Below are 22,215 nucleotides of genomic sequence, written 5' to 3' on the forward strand. Positions count from 1 at the left end.
CACCCAGATGTGGAGAGACAACCAGCTGAACGGGCCCGGATCTCCACACGGGAATGATGCCACAGGCGATTCAGAGAAGAGGGCGCGCAGGAGGCGCGTAACGCTGCCGCGTATGTGTCGGACGGGACGGCGCAGTCGGAGAGGAGACGCTGGAGAGAACGCTAGAAGACGAGGAGGAACGCAGCAGAAGACTACGGAGCAAGAGCTCCGGAAAATCCACACAAGAGGGGAGTCTCAGACGGCACAGGCGACACCTTCGACCGTCCCTACTTTCTGTATGCCCTGTGAATATACGCATATACGCTTTGGGGAACGCCCGAGACGACACTCGCAATCGATTGCCGGTTCCGAACGAGGTCAGAAGCGTTTAGTCTACGCTTTAAAACCACGCTTTAGTCTCGGAGAATGTCATAGCGGAGTGCCTTCGGCTTTGCCGCGAAAGATTTCCACGGAAGCGGGGAGAAAAGGCGCTTTCCTGAACACGGAAATCGACGTCGGCCTGTCTGTGTTGTAGATGTGCGATTAGGAAGATGGAACGCTCACTGAGTCGCAGTCTAAAAGAGCGTCGTGGCGAGAAAAGGAGAAGCACTCGCTTTGGAAAAAAAGGGTAGCGGCGTCTTTTTTGGCACCGGTCAGTTGAAAAGGAGAGTGGAGCGGAAAAGACGGTAGCGGGCGAGTTCTTTGTTTTGCTTTTCACGCGCTTTCAAGAAAAGCTTTCTCCCAAGCGCGTGAGAGGTAGCTACAGAAAAAAGACTCTCTGTAGAGTCGCGGCTCCACCCACCAGGTTTAGCTGCCGGGGGCTGGTTTTTGCAGTGAGTTAGGACTCCCACGTATGCTTCTCGTGGAACTGTGCCGTTCTCTTTGTCAAACAACTTGCGTCTATCGTGGGTTACTTTCGCGCCAACACGCGCAACACCGGGACATACCAAAACCGTCTTTTTCTCTGCTTCCTGTGTGAAAAACGAGCAGCCGACTCGGCCACGGCAATGCACACACCCTGACCAACTGCGTTTGGCGGATCGACAGTCGAGGCTTCACAATGCATGCGATTCGAGCAATCCGAGAGAGAATAACGATAATCTTGGTCGTGCACAAAGAAAACAACAATTCCAGCGGTGCAGATGAAGGTCGGAAAATTGCTGTAGCGATTCTGTGCAGCTTGAGCAGCGGATTCGGGAAAAGTGGGGAACGACTGACTAGGCGCCGCCTGTAGCCGTCCTTGCATACTGTGGCCACTTGCCTGCATACGCTAAACAGTTTCTGGATGTTTACGGGTCTTACAGTTCTCGCATATAGCCGGATTTTGGAGCCGCCTTACATATGCTGTGGTAGTACCGATAAAATACAAGATGTGCCCGGAATAGGGTTGAAACCGAAATATTTTAGATGTCTTAAGCAGTCCCAATCGAGGCTTCGTGGTACTGGTGATGCTGAATATGACCTCAGTTACGACATACTGACAACCAAGTTCTTGGGGGTCTGTTCTTCTGCTCAGTTTTCCTTGTCGTCTGTGCCTCCAATAGGACGCGTTAACGTGCGGAAGTGAGTTTCACAAAAGGCAACGCGAGGGCTATCACAGGTTTAAACACGGTTCGCCGGGAGGCTCATTGCTTCCCTCCCTTTCAAATATTTTCCTCAGCTGTAAGCTTATGGTAAGCGCTATGGATTGGGTCCGTTTGGTGCGGCGTAGCGCTGCGTCCTGCTGAAACTGCAGCAGTGGAGAGAAGCTGGTCGCCATGGCAAACGCCTCGGGCGCAGAGTGTATATTGACAGTGGTTATGTTGACCTTTTAAACTGGTCTACACGGATGTAGCAGCATCAGAATTTCCGGTGGAACTGACTGAAATGGAAAAAAGAGCGATTCAGAAAGCTCATCCGTAAGACGCTGCATTTCCCTCAACAACGGGGGAATGTGGATTTCTTTCAAGCGTTTCTGTACATCCCCAGGGGAAATTCTTATTTTTTCTTCTGCAGCCACTGCTGAAACGATTAACTGCCTGAAATTGATTTCCATCCGAACTGTCTTACCGACTGTAGCCCTTACACCAGGTGGGCGAGAACCTGTGGCTGTAGACACATACTGCCTGGTCCACGAGGAATCAGCCTCGAAACAAGACTGGCAGGGAGACTCCAGATTTCTGGACAACACAATATTGAAGAGGCAAGCAACACAGCCAGTTGAGCGAAAGAACGACAAATTCGGTGTCGTTTACCAGTCCAAACGGAATGTGTCGGCGTAGCGGGCATCACAAATGGGAGTGTTGTGGGTATCAAGGATCCCTGTGAAATGTATGGAAGGTAGGTGCATAGTCGTTAACAGCAGCAGCAGCAGGGACTTTCGCCTTTTCCAAGCCTAGCGCCACTGCTAGGGGTGAGAACGCGGACCCTTCGATGAGGGATCCTGCAAACGGATGTGCGAGCTCCTGGCTCATCTATGGACCACGGTGACTATTATTAGCGAGGAAGTCTCTCAAAGGCGGTGCCGCGCCTTCGCGATCTGTGTACCGGCAAATAAAGTACGCGTGGTGACAAAGGTCCTGCGCGAGATCAAACCAGAACAAGGGCCATTTCAATTCACGAAAAAATCCCTTTATGTGACGAAAATAAACTTGGTTAGGATCCCATGACAGCCGATTACACGCGTTAGTGTGATCCAGTTGATGATGCAATGCAGCGCTTATATGCGCCAGTCCGCAGTGTGGGCATTGAGATGGAAACGAAGAGTGCGGCACCAGACGAAACTGAGTCAACATACAAGCTATATTTTTGTCGAAACGGCGAGCAGCGACGAAACCAGGACGGCCAATACCGAAGATAACACTGACGGTGGAGCGGGGGTATCTGCACCTGGGTTCAACAGGTGTTCAAAATCTGGCAGCGATGGGGCTGAATGCCAGTGGCTTCGGTGAACCATGTCAGAGGTCCAGAGGGGTGCGAACTACCAGGGTATACGGAAAAGTATCGACACGCCTGATAACATTGACATCACGAATGCTTGCTCGATGCGTACCGAGTTAATCCGTCAGTTTAAGCAGAGCGGACAACAGCGGGAAAGCCAATGTGTAAAAAAAGTTAGACAACTGAGGAATTCGGAAGCGCAAGATACTCCACTAGACAAGATCTATGTGCTTCTCGCTACGGCCACTAGCCTGCGCGGTGTGTCCGAGAAGTGTGGCGGCGCCAGGCCCCTCGACAAATTCCGAGTTTCGCTGATATTTTTCGCTTTCACCCTATATATGTTCGTGGGTTCTCCCGTGACAGTTGGTATCGGTCAGCTCCATCGAACTTTCCTTTACGGATTTATTCTCTTCACACCATGCGCATACGGCTATCCGCATGGCACAATGACGGAAGAAAGGTTTGTTCTTGATGCACACGGGCACTACACGGTTGCAACAAGCTGAGGTACGCAACACAATTCATGTTGAACTGTTCCCTTCTGGTGACCGAAATTATTTTGTCATATCGGAATGGTTTCCACGCGAATTCTGAAGAGCCCGTTACTCCCTCTGTCGCACGCGATACTTGCGATGAGCAAGCATGTGTGAGCGCAAGTGCTCCCACGCTCAATAGGATACATGCGCGAAAGGTAGACACACTAGCCAGTAGCAAACACACATGGTCAGGCAACTCTGTACTGTCACGCCCAAAACACGCACAAACCCTGTGGAGGGAAAGAAAGCAACATGCAATCTCATTTCCACCCCACGAGCACAAAATGCGGCCTTCGAAACGTCCACACCGAATGCCGCGCCGAGCAACAATGACACTCACGGATTGACCCGGCAGGTCGTCTCCGATACAGAGACGAGGATGTCTTGAAAAAACCGTGAACGGCTGGGCATTTGCATAACTGTACGAAGGACGGGTAATGACCCGGAAACGCCCAAACCACGGAAGAAGGGGGTCCTTCAGGGACTGCATGGAGGGGTGGAGGCGCCCATATGGCATCAACTGAACAAAATTCCATTTGAATACAGCTGAGTTGTGTCAAGTGCCACGGCGGCTGGTTTTTGTGTAAAGTACAGCTGTCCCTGTCGCCTGCACCTCTCCCCGACTCACCGTAGAGCCCAAATAATCCAAACATCACTGCCTGCATGTCGGAGGCTTAAGAATAGGAGAGAGAGGCAAGGAACGGCAATAGACTCCCGATTACAAGAAATACGCTGGCAGGTCCGCCACGCGTTGCCTGTGATGCTTTAACGACCACAAACATGGAGCCGCTGCCTTTTCTGTCGCGGAAGTGGAAGCAGAATTCTTGCTTGCGGTAGGTGTGATATTCCCGCGGAGGAGCGATAAAAACCAACGACTTGGTGTTCGTGTCAGAGCCAGCGCGCGTATGATATGTCACTTGCCAGAAGTGATAACTTATGGGTGTATTTCCAAAAAGATACATGTATGACTTGAGCGAACCAAGGTCACACAATCCGTCGTCTACATCGTACGCTTCGGTGAGTATATTTCGGGGCCACACACGAACCGCATTGGGATCTTCCAGGACAATCATCATTCTCTGATTCGGCAACAGAGACAAATAGGTGAACTCCTCATTTGGTAAGTTCGATTTTGGAACAACGACGGTAAAATCTGCCTTCGGAAGAGGCGGCGTGAGATTCTGTAGATCTACAGCATCTTGTCCAACAGCCCATCCGGCAGAACACGCCAAAGAAAAAATCAATTTAACAACCAACGAGAACATGGAATTGACTGCTGATTGTGTAGATGTATGCCTTGCGGACCGGGGCCATAAAGTCATCGCGGATGTCTGTAAAGCGCTCGTCATCTTGGTGGCTGTGTAAACAGGCATCCCCTCCTCAGTCCCAGCGATAACGGCCAATTCTCAGAACAAGAGTCTGTCGGGAGAACGAGTGGCGAAGGTACCAGACCTTCCGTTGCTTGCGAGCACGGGCGCCTAATAGGCTGGCCCCGGACCCGGCAGGCACCAGAGAAAACAATGCAACTTCTGGTACAACAAACAGGTTGTCGAATGAATACCGCTGCTTCTGTCAGCCAGGCAATACCATTACGAACTGGGAAATGACACGGAGATGAAATTCAAGAGAACGCGAGGTGGCTGTGCTGGCCTGCACACAAAAAGGAGGGAACCCTTGCTTGAAAAATGGGATGATTTCTTAAATATGAGATACGAATTTAATACGGGTAAGGGTGAATTTAAGGAGAGAGATGCCCAGTCACGTACTTCTCCACCTGCTGCAGCCGGTGCTGTCGGAGGCGCGATGGTGTTTTTCGCCTTCTCTCAAGTTCGAAAGCTCATCACGGCAAGCGAGCTTAGCTCTGTCGCGTACAAATAAACAAATCCAGTTTTGGCGGGGGCACCCGTAAAGGAACAAGCTGACTGAATCGAGCAGACTGCGCGAGCGGTGTCGCCCCCGGAGAACGGTTTCCAAGTCGCTGAGGTTAGCCGGTGAGCTGAGAAGATGAGAACGAGATGCGATATCAACTGAAACAATTAAAGGCAACCGCGACAAAAAAAGCGTCAAAGCTGCTTAAATTTGACTTACTAGCCAGACACTTTTGGATACCGGACGGAATCAGAGGGACCAATGTTGCGGCTTCTTGCCCGCCTCTATGCGGTACCCCAACACACACCGACCCTCACAGCAGTCTCCCCCTGTAGCCGCCACGCACGAATTAAGACATCGACCGGTCCGGGGGGAGCGCAGCATGGTGAAAAAATTCTTAGTTCGCTTGCTACATTGCTCCGTGCCAAAATTCACTCTTGGAACGGGGCACTCAGCGTGGGATGGGGAACTCTACAGTTTCATCAACAACGGCGACAAAGGCAGCCAACCCTCGTCCGATACTCGTCCCACAAACTTTACCTCGGCGGGTATCCAGCCCCCGCGCTCGTCCTTTTGACTACACTGGGAAGATAGAGAAATCGACTCCTCCCACCTTCTCGCCTCTACTGGGATGACCCTACGCAAAAAGAGGGCTTCTTGGCGTCGCTCGTACAGCCCTCGTTTTACGGTGTGAAACGCTACAGAAAGTGTGCTGGTCGGTAATTGCTCGTAGCACTGCGACTCGTAGACTGGAGGGATAACCGGTACATCTGGTGTTGTACAAGATCAGCAATCCGTCAGAGCGCGGCCACGGAAATGTTGCTACAATACCATCGACTCGGCTCTGTGCCTCGAGAGACGTCTACGCCGCCCCTTTGGGGTGTTCGCGCCTCGAGGCAAACAACCGGAACCGGCTGACGAATGGCGTTTGCGTGCTTTCTGCGTTACGGACATCGGCACAAGGCAGCGCCAATGTCAACACACAGAGGAAAATATCTCAACTTGCGTTCGCGTCGGGCCCCATCCAGGCAGGCACGTTGCTGTGGAGACGACCAGGAAAACGGTCGAGACTTGGCTCCGACGAGAAAGCGTGGCAGATAACACATCTGCAGCACCTCAAAGGACACCCGAAAAGTTCTTGACACGCCATTGACATGGCGATTGAACCACGGGTATGCCCCGAGCGTCACCGGCACTTTTATATTGAGTCCGGAGGGCAGTCCAGGCTTGTGATGCGCAAGATTTCCGATGCGCAGCTCGATAGACAGCTAACGTCACACTCCTCCAGCGGATTTGGAGATCTACTCTGCCGCCCTTTTTATCTTACACCTCACCTTACTACGGTGCCATGGTAGCTCTTCCGCGAAAAACCATTGTTGCGAATCAAGAGGACAGCCTGTCGTCACATCACCGGAGCGACAGTGGCTGCCTCTCGTGTTGTGGCTCGGCCCTTGGAGGGTCCATGGCATGCGCAGTTGCTACATCCGTCGGCCAAGCACGAGCAATCGAAGCAGAGCAGAAAATGATAGTGCTGACGCTTCGACTGACACACGGGACACTGTTTATAAAGAAGAACTTCATTTTGACAACCGCTGAGAGTCTATCGCCGTCCTGTTTTACGACAGTTTACTATAGAGATCATGGCAGAGTGAACGATGCACCTGGATCAATGACCATGTGTTGCCCCTCGTGAAACGCTCTTGCAGCAGTTTTCTTGTCCACATTTCAGCGAAGGATTGGCAACCGCTCCAAACTTGATGGCGATGTTGCTATTCTGTGTGTTTCTGATCGCCGAGGCGCAACAACAATCGAAGTAGAAGACGAAATGCCCGGATCACCACGCGACCGCTATCATTCAGCACTCTGGAGTAGAAAAGATTGAATGGCCATTAAGGAGACATTGCCACTCAGGTACCACTACGCGAAGACGGGGCTCCCGTTGCCGTAGAAATCCACGAAGCTGCCTTCCTCTTCGTTTTTGGACTATTCAACACGAGCGAAAACACGTCAGTCAGAGATATAGAAAAGAACTGAGCGGGATGGAGCTCGCGCGCCTACCGTTATTGTGACTCGATTGCTTGAGACGACCGACTTTCAGTCTTCACGAGTTGACACACGAAGATCCCTTCACCGTTCCATCTGTTGCCGCGCTGAGCCTTGTGGCTTAATTCGAACAGCCCGCCCATCGAAGGAGATTTCGTCACTACGGCCCGCTCCACTGTCGCTGACAATATCGCATTGCCTTTGATCTACAATGGATACACCCGGGCAGAACCAAGGGAGAACAGGATTGACTGCAATGTTGCCTCCTGGTTCGTGTGCGCAAGGCGGCGCACTAGAATTCGGAAACTGAATCGTTGAGGAGCGTCGTGTGGGCAGGTCCCCGGCTGTTGACGAGCTTGAGAGAGAAGACTCTTGCGAATTCTTCTTTCACCAGCCGTGCGACTTCTTTCATAAGTTCTCCATCTCTCGTTTCTCGACCGTCTTGCGACTCTTTCTTGTCCTCCCCGTGCTCCTGTGCCGTCTCTACCGGATCATCCTGGGACACTACGCCGGAAGCATCTGATGAATGGGTTTCGGAAAGGCCTTTACCATAGGGTTTCTCTTCTTTCTGTCTCTCCTTCCCGCTCTTCAGCCCGTACGTAGCTTTCGATTCGCCGCTCTCGGGTGACACAGACCTTTCGGCTCTTCTCTGCCCGCCACACCAGTCTTTCAGTCTGCCTGTCGTCGTTTCCCTGAGGCCGCACGGCACGATTTTGTGGAACCCAGAAAGATCTGTGCAAACATTTAGAGCGAGGCCATGATGCGTAATCCACCGTTTCACCTTGACGCCGACAGCACATACTTTTTCACCTTGCAGCCAAACTCCAGGTGTTCCGAGCCTTCTGTATCCGCGTGAACTTCCCTCCGCCGTTCCTCGAGGGCCTCGCTCAACTTCCGGTCCCGAAAACCTGTCCTGTTTTGAACCCACCCCGACGTGCCTTGCCTTGTCCTCCGGACCGTTGAGTTTCCCCTCCGCGGCTGCGTGATCGCTGCGGAAAAGCCGTTCGACCGTGTTGATGGCGATCTGCTCCAGAGACTGAATGTACCACCGAAGGTCGCAGGAATGGTAGCGCAGATCGAGAAGCGGGTACAGGACAAGCTGTCCGGGGGCATGATACGTCACCTCACCGCCACGTTCCACTCTCCATACTGTCGGAGCTTCCCCGCGCCTCCCAGTTTGCGCGCCGTCTTGTTCCAATCCTCGCGTGAGTCCTGCTGCCGATTCGGCCCGTTCCTCCCTGCACTTGTCTTCACAACCGCGTCTCCCTGCGGTGCCTTCCGAAAACCCGCACTCCCGCCAGCTCTCCAGTTCGATATGTCCGGGTGTTTGCGCCAAACCGTCGCCAAAACTGGGTCGCAGAGACACGGAGACATCTGCCTGTCCCTCGTCGTTTTCGGGACCGGTTTCGTGGCCATGGAACGAAGCTCTGGGGGCTTCTTCTGCCTCTTGAACGAGACGCGAGAGCAGGCGGCGGCATCCGTCCACAGTTTGCATTTCGCTCACGTGATCGGCAGGCAGGCGCAGTTCTCGAACTTCACTTTGAAACAACACATTCGCGGGCGTTCCCCCCTGGCCAATCGTGTAAACGGGCGGATGTTGCAGGAGGAGGACGTAGTCGCAAGGTGTGCGCCCTTGGCCAGGCTTTCCGAGCCCCGGCAAAAGCTCAAGACGACGGCGTCTGTCCCCACTCGGGTGACTGACGCGGCCTTGGCCGAAGCAAACGTCGGTGTCTTCAGACACAGTCGCCGACGGCTCCACATGATTCAGTCTCAGCTGCTGAAGTTGAACGATCACTTGCTGGAGGCGCCAGGCGACCTCATACGGAACAATGCGGTCGCTCCAGTCAACCACGACGCAGTTCCGGTCGCCCGCTTTCCCCTCGTCTGCCTTCCAGTCTCTGTCCACCGCCAAGTCAGAGACGCTTTCAGAGTTCCGCAAGCACGTCTGACCGGCGCGTCCCGAGCATCCGCTGCGTACTCCCCGCCACAGGATCCTTCTGCAGGCATGGTTGCGCACGACGCTTGGAGCGGCACTCCCAGAACTGGGTGTTGCGTGTGCCGAAGCATGAGACAGAGCGTGGACGGGAACATTCTTCGCTCTCCAACTTTCTATCCGTTTCCCGAACTTCGAGAGAAGGCACCTGTGTGTGCTTCCTCGCCCTCCCCCCAGTCGTCGACCGACACCGGATGGTCCAGTTGCGCTCCGCACCTCGTCCGGCTGGAGGCGTTGCCAACTTTTGAGGAGAACGTTTGCAGACCGAAACGAAAGGAACGCGCACTGGAGCAGGGATCTGCTGCCGACAGAAGGCATGCCTACAGACGCGCCGACGTTTCTGAGGGTCGACCGTGGAGGACATGCATGCCCGCGAACACGGCCAGGCCGCCGAGATCTGGAACCCCGTCGCAACAGCTCCGACGCCCCAGACACAAACCTGCGAGGCCCTCTCGGCTGTTTGCGTGGCTTCATCGAACTCCGTAAGGACGTGGCAAAGCCCAGAACTCGTTCCTGAGAAACGCGTTTTTGCTCCAAACTTTTCTTTCCCTGATTTGCTTTTGGACGGAACAACGGCCACGGCCCGAACGTTTCGGAGCGCCTTGGTACTTGGGGAGTCGGCGGCGAAACCGGCGCGAAGAAACGCACGTCTGAGTACGTCGGCCTTGAGGACGACGCGGCAAGTCTCGGGTGAAGGAGTTCGCGGGAGTGTCTGTACACCGAGTGACCCAGCGCTTCAGAGCAGAACGCGAAGTGTGCAGTCAACCAGATGCCACAAAGCGAAATGAACAAGTAGACAAGGTTGGAGAGCGCCGCAGAAATTCGGTAAGACTGAGGAAGGACTTTCCTCTTCTTGCAAGAGACCCAGCCCGGAGCGCGTCTGGAAATCGCGAAACGGACGAAATCCCCACAACGCGAAGCGACTGCCTGTCCGGGGCTCTCCATTCTCTGTACCAACTCGTGAAGATGCCAGTATGGAAGAACGCGGTTGCGCGACCGGACAGATTCCCATCCGAGCGCTTTTCTCGGCCGTTTGACGGGCCGCTACACTCGTCCCTGCTCGGTCCGCGTGATTCGCGACATCCGCGCCATTCTCTCCGGAGAGAGCTCAGGCTCCGGTGAAAGAGGCACAAATTGCTGGACTCATCCGACATTCCGGTGAAGCCGATTCCTGTCAACGTGGCGGTTCAGACGCCACGTGGCGGTTCAGACGCCACGTGGCGTTTCAGGAACGGTACCTCGCCGGTTTGCCAGTGGGTACCGTATCCCGAGAAAACATCTCTTTGTCCGTTACGCGGTGTCGGAGAGGGAAAATCCGGAGTTTTTATGCTTTTCTCAGTCAGATGCTTGGCGGCGAGAAACGGTAGACGACGACACGCGGACGCTGTGGAGCGGCGTTCGGAGACAAAATCGCGGAGAACTGTGCAGAGCTGTGCAGCGTTGTTTCTTTGCCAGGTGCGCCTGCTCACACCTACGCGGAGACGTGGCAAATACCATGGAGAGAGGAACGCCAAGAACGCGGAGGGCGTGGGTGTTCAAGAGAAGAAATCGGAACACAGAGTCCGCCGTCGCGTTCTGGCGGGCAAGAATGCATCTGCGCATGCCATCGAACAGTCGCCCTGAGGCTCGTCCAGGCCGCCGTTCGTGGTACCCTACGAGTCGCTTCTTCCCGATTTTTCTCCGAAATGTGAAAACAGACGCGGAACGACCGTCGAAAAACAAGGCCTCGCATGTGACGCGGTGGGGAACAATGCTTAACGGGTTCCTTTCTCTCCACTCGAGTGTGTGTTTCGGACATTTTTGCTCTCGGATATCACGGTCAATCGAGGCGCGCATGCAGAGCGCTCGACGCGCGAGTTCGCTGATCAAGACAACGCAGTAGAGCCCGCCGAAACGCGCCAGCAAAAAGCACCCGATGAGGCTGCAACACCAGAAATGGCAAACGGTCCGATTTTCAAGAGGAGAATGAGCAAATTGCTGTCCTTTTCAGCGAAAACACACTACAGAGTGCGGGGTTCGAACCCGCGACCTTCTGCGTGTAAGGCAGACGTGATAACCACTACACCAACTCTGCTGGCAAGGAAAGAGACTCTCCGATTGCCTTGTTCCGAAAGACGCATTTTCACCCCGAATAGGCCTCTAGGCCTGGGCCTTCACCTTTCAGATGTGTTCGCTTTGCTCTTTTCCCTTCTTCTGAGTGTCTGCAGGGAACGGTTGCTCGCCTTTCCGTGTTTCCTTGTGCCAGGAATGGCGTAACTTGTTGCGAACAGACCTGGCATGCAGTGGACTCGTGTCTTGATATCGACGTCGCTTGCGCCCGTCTTTCTGTTCTGGACATTTCCCTGCGTAAAAACGGAACTGCGAGCCCGGAAAAAAGCCTCTTTTCGTTTCTGTTTAGGGTTTTCCCCCCTCGTCTTCCCTTCCCGTCAATCAAGGGCGTGTGTGCGCGTTGCCGCGCCTCGGGATCGTGCACACTAGTAACCGGGAAACTTTCACGAGGCTATTTCTTCCTGTTTCTGTAACCAGCTTCTCTCCCTTGGTGAAACGGGGTCCAAAGAACATTGAGTTTGCATCTAAACCGTAAACTATTTCCCTCGTCTGTTTCGTGTCCTTGTGTTCCGTGATCCCTCAAATCCGCCGTGAACACAAAGCGCCTTCTCCGCTGACGACTCTCCCGCCGGCGCCTTCCGCGTCAACGTCCTTTCCTCACCATCCTCTGTTGTCGCTTCCGTTTCCTGTTGCTCTTTCCGTCCCTTCTTCTGCCTGTCCTTCTGTTCATCGGTTTCCTTCCTTTTCGCAGCCCCCCTCCACTGGGCGCGTCGTCGCGTGGCCTCTGGCTGAAAACTCGCGTCCACGCGGAACCCAAGCAACACCTGGCTTTCAGCGTTTACTCTGAGAAGTCGTCGCCCGGCGCGACAAAGCTCCTTTTTTCACTTCTGCGCTTCTCTTGCATCCTTTTCGTCCGCGACTCCCCCGAACTGCCGAGCAGCCCCAGTCGCTCGACACGCGAGAGCCGCCAGAGACGCCTGTGCGTGTCGCGCCCCGTCGGATACCGGTTTGGCGAGACGTAACGGCAGGCGCAATGGACGGAGAAAACTCTTTGCCTTCGACTTGTAGTGATGGCCTGGCCGAAGCTCTCCACGATGGACCCGCAGCTGCGAAGGCCTGGGAGAAGAATTCGCGACAGTCTCGTGAAGCGTACAGACAGATAACGCGACAGTATCTCTCTGCTCGGATGTCTGGCGCCTACGAAGGTAAGGCCTGTCTCCGTGCTGCTCGCTTTGGCCGGCGAGGGACAACGAGAGAGAAAGGTTGTTTTCTCGCCGTGAAAATGCACCGCTCTCTCCCCGTGGTTCCTTCCATGTCATTTCGTCCTTTCGCCTCCTAGAGTCGGTCTCGCTAGCTCGCCATACCCTCCTTCGCGGCCTCTTCGTCTTTTCCATTTCCGTGGCTCTCGCTGTGCCGTTCCTTTCCTTTTCTTCGCCCTCTTCTTTTTCTGTTGCTTCTCTTCCGCTCCTGGTGAAAAGGCCGTGCCTATTGGTTCCCCTCCTCTGTGCGACATGGAGAAGTTGCGGCTTCCGCGCTGCCTTTCTACTGCGACCGCGAAGTCTCCCTTCTCCGTCTCACGGTCTTTTCCTCGTGTACACCTTCCTGTCGTCAAACTCTAAACCCTCGTGGCAGTCTGCTCGAATTCTCTGCCTTCAGACATGCTTATGCTTGGCGAGCTCCTCTACAGCATAGCCCATCCTTCCGTCTCGCCCGCCGCCGTCAACTTCCCCCTCTCCGTGTGCTGTGGGGACTGCCTGTCTCCGCGCGCGCGAGATACCGAGAGGAGCGAAGCGGCGGTAGCAGACGGCAACACAAAAACAGAAGAAGAAGGGGGAGATAAGGAAGCGGCGGAGAGGCACCAAACGCTCTGTTGCCTCCAGGTCGAGAGTCTCTTTTTCTTCGCAGAGGCCCTCGTTGCCTGTGGACAAATGGAAAGGGCGAGGCGTCTCCTCTTCGTTCAGCACGGAGAACTCACGGCCAGAGACCCGAGCTTGCTCGCGGTCGCAACCCAGTTTCTCGTGAGGCGCAAAGAAAACCTTCGCTGTGTTCCTGGCTTCGTTCCTTCTCCTGTTTCCTTGGCCTTCTCACTGTCTCGTCGCCGTCCCGTCCGACTCGCCTGCTCATCTCTCCCTTCTCTCCCCTCAGTGTGCTTCTTTTGCACCCTTCCTTTTCTTTCTTCTGCATCGTTTTCGTCTTTGTCGACAGCTGAAGAGCGACGCGCCTGCCGAATGCGTCGCCTTCCTGGACAGGCACCGAAATACTTGGCAGGTCCCGGGCAATCGTGCCCGAACGTTTCTCGAGGTGGGCGCAGCTGAACCTTTTCTCTGGTGTCCGAAACGAGAACACGAGCAGGAATACTACTCACACCCTTCTGCGTGCCCGCCCTTCCACACACACAGATCCACGCAAGAAACACGTAGATGCGCACATACATACATGTATATGTATAACTGTATATGTGCATGGCAAGACCTGTAAACACACGCGGCGATGCAGCGAGCTCGACGTTAGTGGAGGGAGAGATTTTCATAGGTACACCCCTACGTTTATCTCCATATTTATATATATATATATATGTGACTGTTTTTTGTTTCGGTGTTTTCTTCAGCTGTCCCTGGCGACAGCGCTGCAGCGTCTCGGTCGCTTCCCGCACGCGCTTCGACTTCTCTGCGACATCTACCGGCGCGAGCCGTTTCACCCTCGAGTAAGTCTGGCTCTTTTTTGTCTTCTTTTCCTCGACTTTCGGATCGTCGTCCCACGTTTCAGCCTCTTCCTCGCATGTTAACTCTTCTCTCACGTTTCCCCTGCGGGGTTCTTGGCCTCTCCTCGCCCGTCGTCTTCGTGTCCGTTGTCGCGTGTTCCTCGCCTTGCTGCCTCCTGTGTCTGGGTTGCTTCTTCTTTTCCCTCATCCGAGCTCCTCGGCCCTGTCTCTCTCGGGCGGCGGCTTTCGCGGTGTCTGTACAGCTGCTCTTCGCGCTCTTTGGCAGCGGCGTTTTAACTCCTCAGGACGAACTGCATCTCCTCCGCGAAACGCGGTTTCACAGCAGTCAGCTCTGGGCCAAGTGAGACAGGATCCACAACAAGCAACACAGACGCAGCTGCACTACACGCGAACCTACGTTCTCATCCATACCTCTGTCCATACACATCCCCGCTTACACACCCATATCTATCTATCTATCTAGATCTAAATGTAACTAGATCTCTCTAAATCTATCCAGATCTGTCTTGGTCTGTCTTGACCTTTCTAGCTCTCTGGATTTACCCGTCTGCTTTTGCATGCGTTCGATGTAGGCCTAGACGATGATCTCGTGCGTCGACGCGTGCGCGACTATGCGTCTGTGTGCATCTGCAGAAGATCCAGTTTTCTCTTTGTTTCTTCCGCGTGTGGTTCTCCACATCTTCGCCTTGTTTTCCCCGCTCTGTCCGCGATTCCCTTTTGTTCGTGTGCGAATGCCGCTGTCGACAGACACTTGGCGGTGGCCTTAATCTCCGCTGCAAGAGATGAAGTGAGGGTTTCTGCAGGCGCAGATTCGAACAGCAGAGGCGAAACACGGAAAGAAGACTGCGTAAACCCCCCGGCTAAACATCCCTTTTCTTTGAAACACACTTCCCTTCTCGCCGTTAGTATGTTCTCAAAGTACCAGAAGCCATGTGATTTCAGGAAAGAAACAGTCGTCTCACGAGAGTTTTTCTGTCACAAAGGGAGACATAAGAAAAGCTTTTGAAGCCTTTCAGCCTTTTCGCTTCCATCAGGGATCGCATCAACGGCGAAAAAAGGCAGACGATAAACACAGAGCTCACGACATCTCCCAGACTCCGCTGCTGTCTTTTGATTGCAGACGCCAGAAACAATATGGGAACGGCTATCCACTTCTTCTTCTTCTTCTTCTTCTTCTTCTTCTTCTTCTTCTTCTTCTTCTTCTTCTTCTTCTTCTCTTGTCGCCGCTCCACCGCGTCCTCCGGGGCTGCAAGCAGTGCCGCTAGCGATAGGCATCGGCGGCTGCTGCTTGCGAGTCGACGACGTTCTTTCGTATGTCGAAGAAATGTATCCTGCTCACCACGTTCCCCCGGAATTCCTTTATTCGAGGTAAACCCCAACCCCCCCTTGTGTTCTTCTGTTCTACGTTGCTGCTTCGTATGTAGGCTTCCGTGCTCTCGTTGGGCGACACGAGGAGAGACGCGTTTTTGACGCGTGTCCGTTCATCTCTGTTTTTCTTGCAGCGTCAACTTAACCATTCAGGCCATTCGCGCCTTTCGCCGAAGAAACATTCCCCTCGCATTCGCCCTGTCCAACCTGTAAGCCGGTCCTTTTCAGGCTCTTTAGGTTGTACAGTTTAGAAAAAGACGATGATTTGCCCCCCTCTGAATCTCCCCCCACGAGGTATGTGTCTCTGCTCTCCTGGTTTGCTTCTCTCTTTCCCACGCTCGCGTTTTTCTTTGCCGCTTGCGCTATTTGCGGAACAGTCTGCTGGAGACCACCCTCGCCGAGGCGCTCTACGTTCTGCCTGTCTTCATTTCCTGTTGCGTCCAGTTGGGTACGCTCAGTCGAGATGGAAAACTGAAAGCGAAAGAGCGATGAACCGCGCGCACTGTTTCTGCTTCCGTCGAAGTGCCGAGTGTGCAAGAAACGCACCACGGAGACGCTAGCATTCTTTTGGCTGCTTTACACAAAACAGAGAAAGCAGGAGATTCCCCGTTTCCTCCGTTTCCCCCGCATTTCTCTTCTCTGGGGTACCTGCACATTCCACTGAAAAGATGCGTCTTGTGTTTGCTGTCACACACCGTTTGATGCTTTTCAACAAAATTGTTTCTGTGTGCTCTCCCACGCTGGCCGACCTCTTCGCCCACAGAAATCTATCAGTACAACGATATGCAGAGCGAGATTCATGCGCACCTATATGCATACATGTATACTCGCCGATTCGTTTCTGCATAGACGTTTGTATATATATATATATATATATATATGTTAGATGTACCCGAAACACTGCAGGTGGAGGTAGACGTCGGCGGGAAGAGGCTTGTTTCCTGTTTTTGTAAGAAAAGGGACCATTGCGGGAGCGTGACCGGGTACGAGTCCTGCAGCCTGCTTCAGCTGTATCGATACCGGGGGATTTTCGGTCTCGTCGACTGCAGAAGGTGTAAAAACGCAGTGTATGACGCGTTTCTTCTTTCGCCTTTCGTAACCTCGGTTCTCTTTCGTCTTTTGTTTCAGAGAAAGTTGCCGAGCTTCATCTGCTAACCGAGAGACTGGAAGACGCACTTCAGGGAGCCCTCGCGGACGGCGAGAGAACGGCGCTCACGGCTGCGCTCATCTACGCTGTAAGAAAGACCGCTTTTCTTGTACTCACCCCGCGCTTCCCGAGAGTCTGCGAATGGGCCAGGAAGCACGTGCAAAATGTATACAAATATACGCAGAAGTGCGTTTTCATTTCCAAAGATTCACAAGTATCAGACAACCTAGAGAGAACCTCTCCATTTGCTTGCGGCGATACGGAGTAAGCAGAAGAGTTCTCCAGCTCAGAGACGGATTCTGGCGTTTACCGGACAAGAGGGTCTTCGCCCAAGTCGGGGTCTCACAACGGTTGCATTTCTCTGCAGAACACATGTCCATGTATGTATGCATCTGCGCGTAACTGGAGACAATACCCCCATACATATATACATATATACATCTAGATGCGTTGATACACATAAATGTACATTTTTTACTCGTACTTTGATACATAGCCATATATATATATATATATATATATATATACGTAGCTACACATATATTTCTGCGTGCGTGTACTTAAATACCTGCATATAAAATATATATGTATATGTGCTGCGTGCACGTTTCATTTTCTGCTTTCGGCCGCACACATTTTCCTAGAGTCCTTTCTTGCTGGTGTTTTTCCCACTGGATGCTTCTTTTGCGTACATTTCTCAAGTTATCGAGACGCACTGTGCTCTTCCCTTCATTCTCCATTCTTTTCGAGCTCGTTTCTTCGTCTCTGTCCAGGAAGGCGGCCTTCTCCTCGTCGAGGGAACTGTGGCGAAGGCTGTCGACGTTCTGTTGTAAGATTGCTTCTTTTTGAACTCTGAGGAAATCGACAAACGCCTTTCCTCCTCTCGACGCGTGCTTGCGCCTTGCTCTCTTCCCGGCAGTCTCGCTTTTGTCTCTCCTTCACTGCCTGCTTCATTCGTTTCTTCTCACTCGTGCTCTCTTTTGCGTTCTCTTTCTGGCTCCACCGTCTGCTTCTCGCTGGCTCCTTTCGTGTTCTCGCTGCTGGTGTCGTGAGCTCTTTGTGGCCACTCTCTCCGCCTGTCCGTCGACCTCCCTTTGCGCCGTTTCTCCCTTTCAGGAAGGCCGCCGAGATTCCGCAAGAACCGCTGACGACGCCTGGTTTCCTGCCTCTCCATCTGTCTCTCGCGGAGGCTCTGCAGTCTCCGGTCGACGAACAGGTGTCCTCGAAACAGAAGGCTGCGCGACAGAAACTCGGGAAGACGCTGCGACAACTGATGCAGATCTTCAGAGGGTGAGGCGAGGATCTGCGTTCGGCAATCGCGGAAAAAGGCGACGCAGTCCAAAGAGCTTTCCTCGATGACACGGAGTTCCTTCACGCCAAGTCGCTCGGTTTCAGAGCGCGTGCACCAAAGACGAGTCAGGAAAGGAGACAGCAGGAGTGGCGACGTGGGGAAAGAGAAGAGAGAAGAAGGACGAGAGGAAGAGGGGGGCCTGAAGCAGCCGGCGCGAGGAACGGGATAGGCGAGGGCGAATCGAATTTCCTTTCTGCATGCGCGCGCGCGCCTCCGGGTTTGTTCTCGTTCCCGTCCTTTGTAGGCATCCACGAGTGCTCTTGGCACGCCTCAAAGAAATGCAGCAGACCCAGCTGCATGCGCCGAACGCGGCCTGGGACAGAACGGAAGAAATCCAACTTCTCCGAGAAGCCTTGTAAGTCTCTCTTCCGCGATTCCGGTGTCTCGCCACCTTTGTTGATGCGCGTGTATATCGACACTGCTCGGCCACGAGCCTTGCGATGTGCGCAAACTCGGGAACCTAGGATGGAGACGTCTCGGCTTCTCCGACCCTCGGCTTTGCCTTTCCCTTCTTGCGCCGCTCGTTGTTTCAACCTAAGGAACTCGCTTGCTGTTCTGCGTAAATACGATGCATACAGTCCTACATAAACACACACATATATATTTATACATATTTATATATGTTCTCATTTTCGGAGTCTCACTTCTGGCGAGGGTTCATGGTGCGCCCACGCGAGTTGAGAAGAGAGCGAACGGAAAAGAAAAGAGAAATCTTTGCTTTTTTCAGGCGACTGGACTCGCGAGATCCCCAAGTCCTCCTCGAGTGCGCGGCAGTCGCCTTCGCCGCGGAAAAGTAAGCCCGAAAGGTCGTTTTGGCTTTCAGCACCTCTCGCATGAGACCCGCATGCACGCGCCTGTGCGCCTGCTTTTTCCTCTGAGGTTCGAAAACAGAAAGCGGAACGCACAGAGAGGGCCGGAGAGCGACTAGGACATGCGCCCCACCTGCTCAGACTACTACGCAGGGCCGCAAGCAGCGGCGCTGGAAAGCATGGGCGAGAGAAGACGAGAAACGAGGGGTGAAACAACGCAGGGGAAAGAAACACTACAGGATGCACCAACGCGTTTTTTGAGAGGCGCGAGGGTGGCGGAAGAGAAACGACAGAACAAGTGTGCGTTCCTCCGTTCCGTTTACGCAGATTCCAAGAAGCCGTTCTGCTCGCCAATCGGGCCTTGTCGGTGTGTATGTACACCCGCGCGACCGGCCCTCTCTGCGAACTAGGCACCCCCGAAAAACACCGACGAAGCGAACCCGACAGTGGAGACGGAGGAAAAGACGAACCCGGGAAAAGCGACCGGACGGATCGAGTGAAAGAAATCCTCTCCACTGACTTGTCGTCGCAGGCTCCTCCGTGCTGCTGCGCCGACGCGCTGCATGCGCTACGTGGCCAGGCACTTTTAGAGCTGAGCCTGAAACTCGCGACCTCGTAAGTCGGTATTTCTAAAGAAAATATTCTTATATACATTTGTATATATGTATTTCTATTTACAAATGTATATATTTATATACATATACATATTTATACATATTTATGAATCTTCCTGTATTTGTGACCAGTCTTTGCTCACACCTTCTCAGAGCATCTTCTCTCTGTAGTCCCCTCTCGTCTGTGTCTCGCTTTTCGTTCTTCCTCTTGCTTCTCAAGCGGCGTGGGACCATCACGAACCCTCGCCAGAAGTGAGACACAAAACGTCAGCAAACACATATATATATATATATATATATATATATATATGTTGGACTGTATGCACGTTATTTCTACTCACTTGCGTGTGTGCGTTTGGTTTCCTTTCCATTCTCTCGTGTTTTTCATTTTTGTCTCCTCGGTGTCTGCCGCGCGATTCAGGAGCGAGGTCGATCTGGAAAGCGAGGATTTCTTGTTTCCCCGTCTCCCAATTCCGGAGAAGAGTAGTTCGTCCTCTGGGCCTTTCTCAGTCGATGGAGGTAGAGAAGGATCGCCTTCCCTTTCTCCGCTCGCTCCAACGGGCACTTCGCTAAGTCTGTCTGAGGAACTCCTACAGGAAGCAGTTGTCTCTCTCCGCACGGCCCTCTCGGTGAACCATGAGAATGTCGAGGCGCAAAGAAGTAAGAAAGCTCGCCCCAATCGCTTCTCTGTAGTTCTCTCGTGCTTTTCTTCCTGTCTTGTCCGGCTTCTGACTCCGCAACTCGCTCCCTCAATCGCCCGCTTACGATGCCGTTCGTGATCATATCTCATCGCTGCTCTTGCTGAGCAACCCCTCGGTTTTCTTCTCTTCTCTCTGCTTGTCGACGCAGGCCTTCCCGTCGCCCTACGCCTCCTCGCCAAGGCTTCCAAAAATCCTCACGAGAGTCTTCGCTGACCCCCTAAAATCCAAAGTTTGAAGATAAACGCATCGCAATCGCTTCGTGACGCAGCAGTGCGTCCTTCCGTCACCAAGCAGCAAAGGATTGCCGCATATTCGCACCTAGCACTATACCTATCTATATTTCCTTGCACTGGACTGTGTATGTACATATACAGGTATCGATGCTTCGAACCACCTTCCTCTCTATACTGTTCTGTGCGTTTCTCCCGTCATTCAACTCTACATATATATATATATATATATATATGCGTGTAGAAATATATGCGTGTATGTTTTGGGTTTGAAGTGGCTAGCTGGGGGGACAGATTTTCTGGGCGTAGTCTGTTTCTCCTTTCTTGAAACGTGCACGCCGCTTGCGCGGATGCTTTCCATCTGTCGTTGTTTCTCTCTGCGTACCTTGCGCTGCCTCGCTCTCGTTCAGTGCAGAGCTCCTTCTTAGGTTCACCCCTCTCGTACCTTCTTTCTTTTGCTCTCATTCTTTCTCCCGTCTCTCCATGATATACATTATAAAATGGAATTTTCTATTCCCAGCTCCCCCGGTACTTTATCGCCGCTTTGGATTTGGTAAACCACATATTTTCAAGATTTCCGTAAAATCCCATCCTGCTGCTTTAACCCGCATAACAGGTGGGAAAACACCGTTGTTCTTTCTTCGTTTTTCTTTCCGTGGACCTTCCGAAAGGCAACCGATCTCCTTTCGCGTCCGTGTCTTTAGCGGTTAAACCAAGGGCCAAACATACCGCCTCCTGCCTGCGTCCTTTGAAGTGTTTCTCTTGTCTCCTGCCTCCCGCTGCGCACCCTTCGTTCCTGGCACGTTTTTTTTCAATTGTTTACTCCACGGGGTTTCTGCGCGGAACCCTCGATGCCCACGTTTCTGTTCTATCTCTCTATCCCCGAGTTCCCTTTTCTCTCTCCCCGGCTTTCTTTCTTGCGTTTCCCAGGAAAAACGTGGGAAGACAGCGCTGAGAACCGAGGAGCTTTATGCAGGCGTGCTGGTCTCAAAAGTGTGGGGAGGACGAAAACCCGACAAGAGAAAACTGAAAAGGCCGCTGCACGGCAGCGACCGCGCCGACGGTCTAGTTTTTTTTCGTTTCGTCTCTGTCGTAGACACAGCCCTCCGGGCTAAACTTTGCCTGGTGGAACCCATCGCCAGTTTGAGGGAAATAAGGATCCTGAGTAAAGCTGACTCCTTTTTTTCGAGAGACAGACTACCCGGTGCTGCGTCTTTACGATGGCTGTGCACAACCTCACTGGACTGCTTAAGACAGCTAAAAGCGATTTGGCGTTCAGTATCCTACCGGTTTTTCCATCTGTTTGCTTTCAAGCTGTCATAAAACCTGTTAGCTTAGTATAAAAGTATAGACCCAGATATTCGGTAGGCAGAAATACAAGCGGGCAGCGCTTCTAAATCTCCCACAGAAGGCAAAAGTTGTGGAAGAGCGCTACTCCAGTAAAAGCAGACTCTACACCCGAAGAATACCCCGCCGACTGCGGAGCCGTAAAGGGCTGTAACACCCTGTTCGGGGATTCAAGGCAGGAGCCAGAAGAACCGTTTTGCGGAAGGACAGATTGTTCCTTTTTCTCGCGTGCCGGGTGGATTCCAGAAACGAAAAAACGACAAAAGAGAACGAAACAGTTTTTCCTTCTCTCGACTTCACCTCAAACGAGCTGAAGCACACACACTCTCTGTCCTTCTCGTTCGCTCTTCATATTGCCGGTTTCCCCGCAGAATCGCTCTCAACCTCAAATGCAGGATCGGCGCGATCTCGCCTCTCCACTGCGCCTGTTTCGCATGTTTCTGCTTGACTGAAAATGCCGAAACGGAGAAGAGCTCGTCACTCTTCGCTGGCGCTTCATCCCGAGCGCGCGAGAGACAACGCAGAAAACCGGAAAAGA

General features: G+C 53.0%; 2 protein-coding genes and 1 non-coding gene across 3 annotated transcripts; 1 reads left to right on the forward strand and 2 right to left on the reverse strand.

Moving 5' to 3' along the window:
- Positions 1-7,638: 7,638 nt before the first annotated feature.
- On the reverse strand, positions 7,639-9,813 carry NCLIV_058320 (Strongly similar to lipoyltransferase, related; the record flags this gene model as incomplete). The annotated part of the gene is made up of 2 exons (XM_003885388.1): positions 7,639-9,244; positions 9,779-9,813. 2 exons carry the CDS (start codon positions 9,811-9,813, stop codon positions 7,639-7,641), a joined length of 1,641 nt encoding a protein of 546 aa, XP_003885437.1.
- A 1,527-nt stretch (positions 9,814-11,340) lies between these two features.
- Positions 11,341-11,413, reverse strand: NCLIV_t130010. Its single transcript has one exon. It is a non-coding gene; the product is annotated as a tRNA-Val (tRNA).
- Positions 11,414-12,421: 1,008 nt separating this feature from the next.
- Positions 12,422-20,313, forward strand: NCLIV_058330 (conserved hypothetical protein; the record flags this gene model as incomplete). Its single annotated transcript, XM_003885389.1, has 16 exons — positions 12,422-12,593; positions 13,045-13,406; positions 13,997-14,092; positions 14,353-14,450; positions 14,858-14,897; positions 15,231-15,478; positions 15,613-15,687; positions 15,856-15,926; positions 16,607-16,713; positions 17,399-17,454; positions 17,742-17,915; positions 18,221-18,331; positions 18,704-18,769; positions 19,113-19,400; positions 19,821-19,918; positions 20,249-20,313. 16 exons carry the CDS (start codon positions 12,422-12,424, stop codon positions 20,311-20,313), a joined length of 2,127 nt encoding a protein of 708 aa, XP_003885438.1.
- Between the last annotated feature and the right edge of the window lie 1,902 nt (positions 20,314-22,215).

The sequence above is a fragment of the Neospora caninum genome, chromosome XI, assembly GCF_000208865.1.
Source record: "Neospora caninum Liverpool complete genome, chromosome XI".
Classification (NCBI taxonomy): domain Eukaryota; phylum Apicomplexa; class Conoidasida; order Eucoccidiorida; family Sarcocystidae; genus Neospora; species Neospora caninum.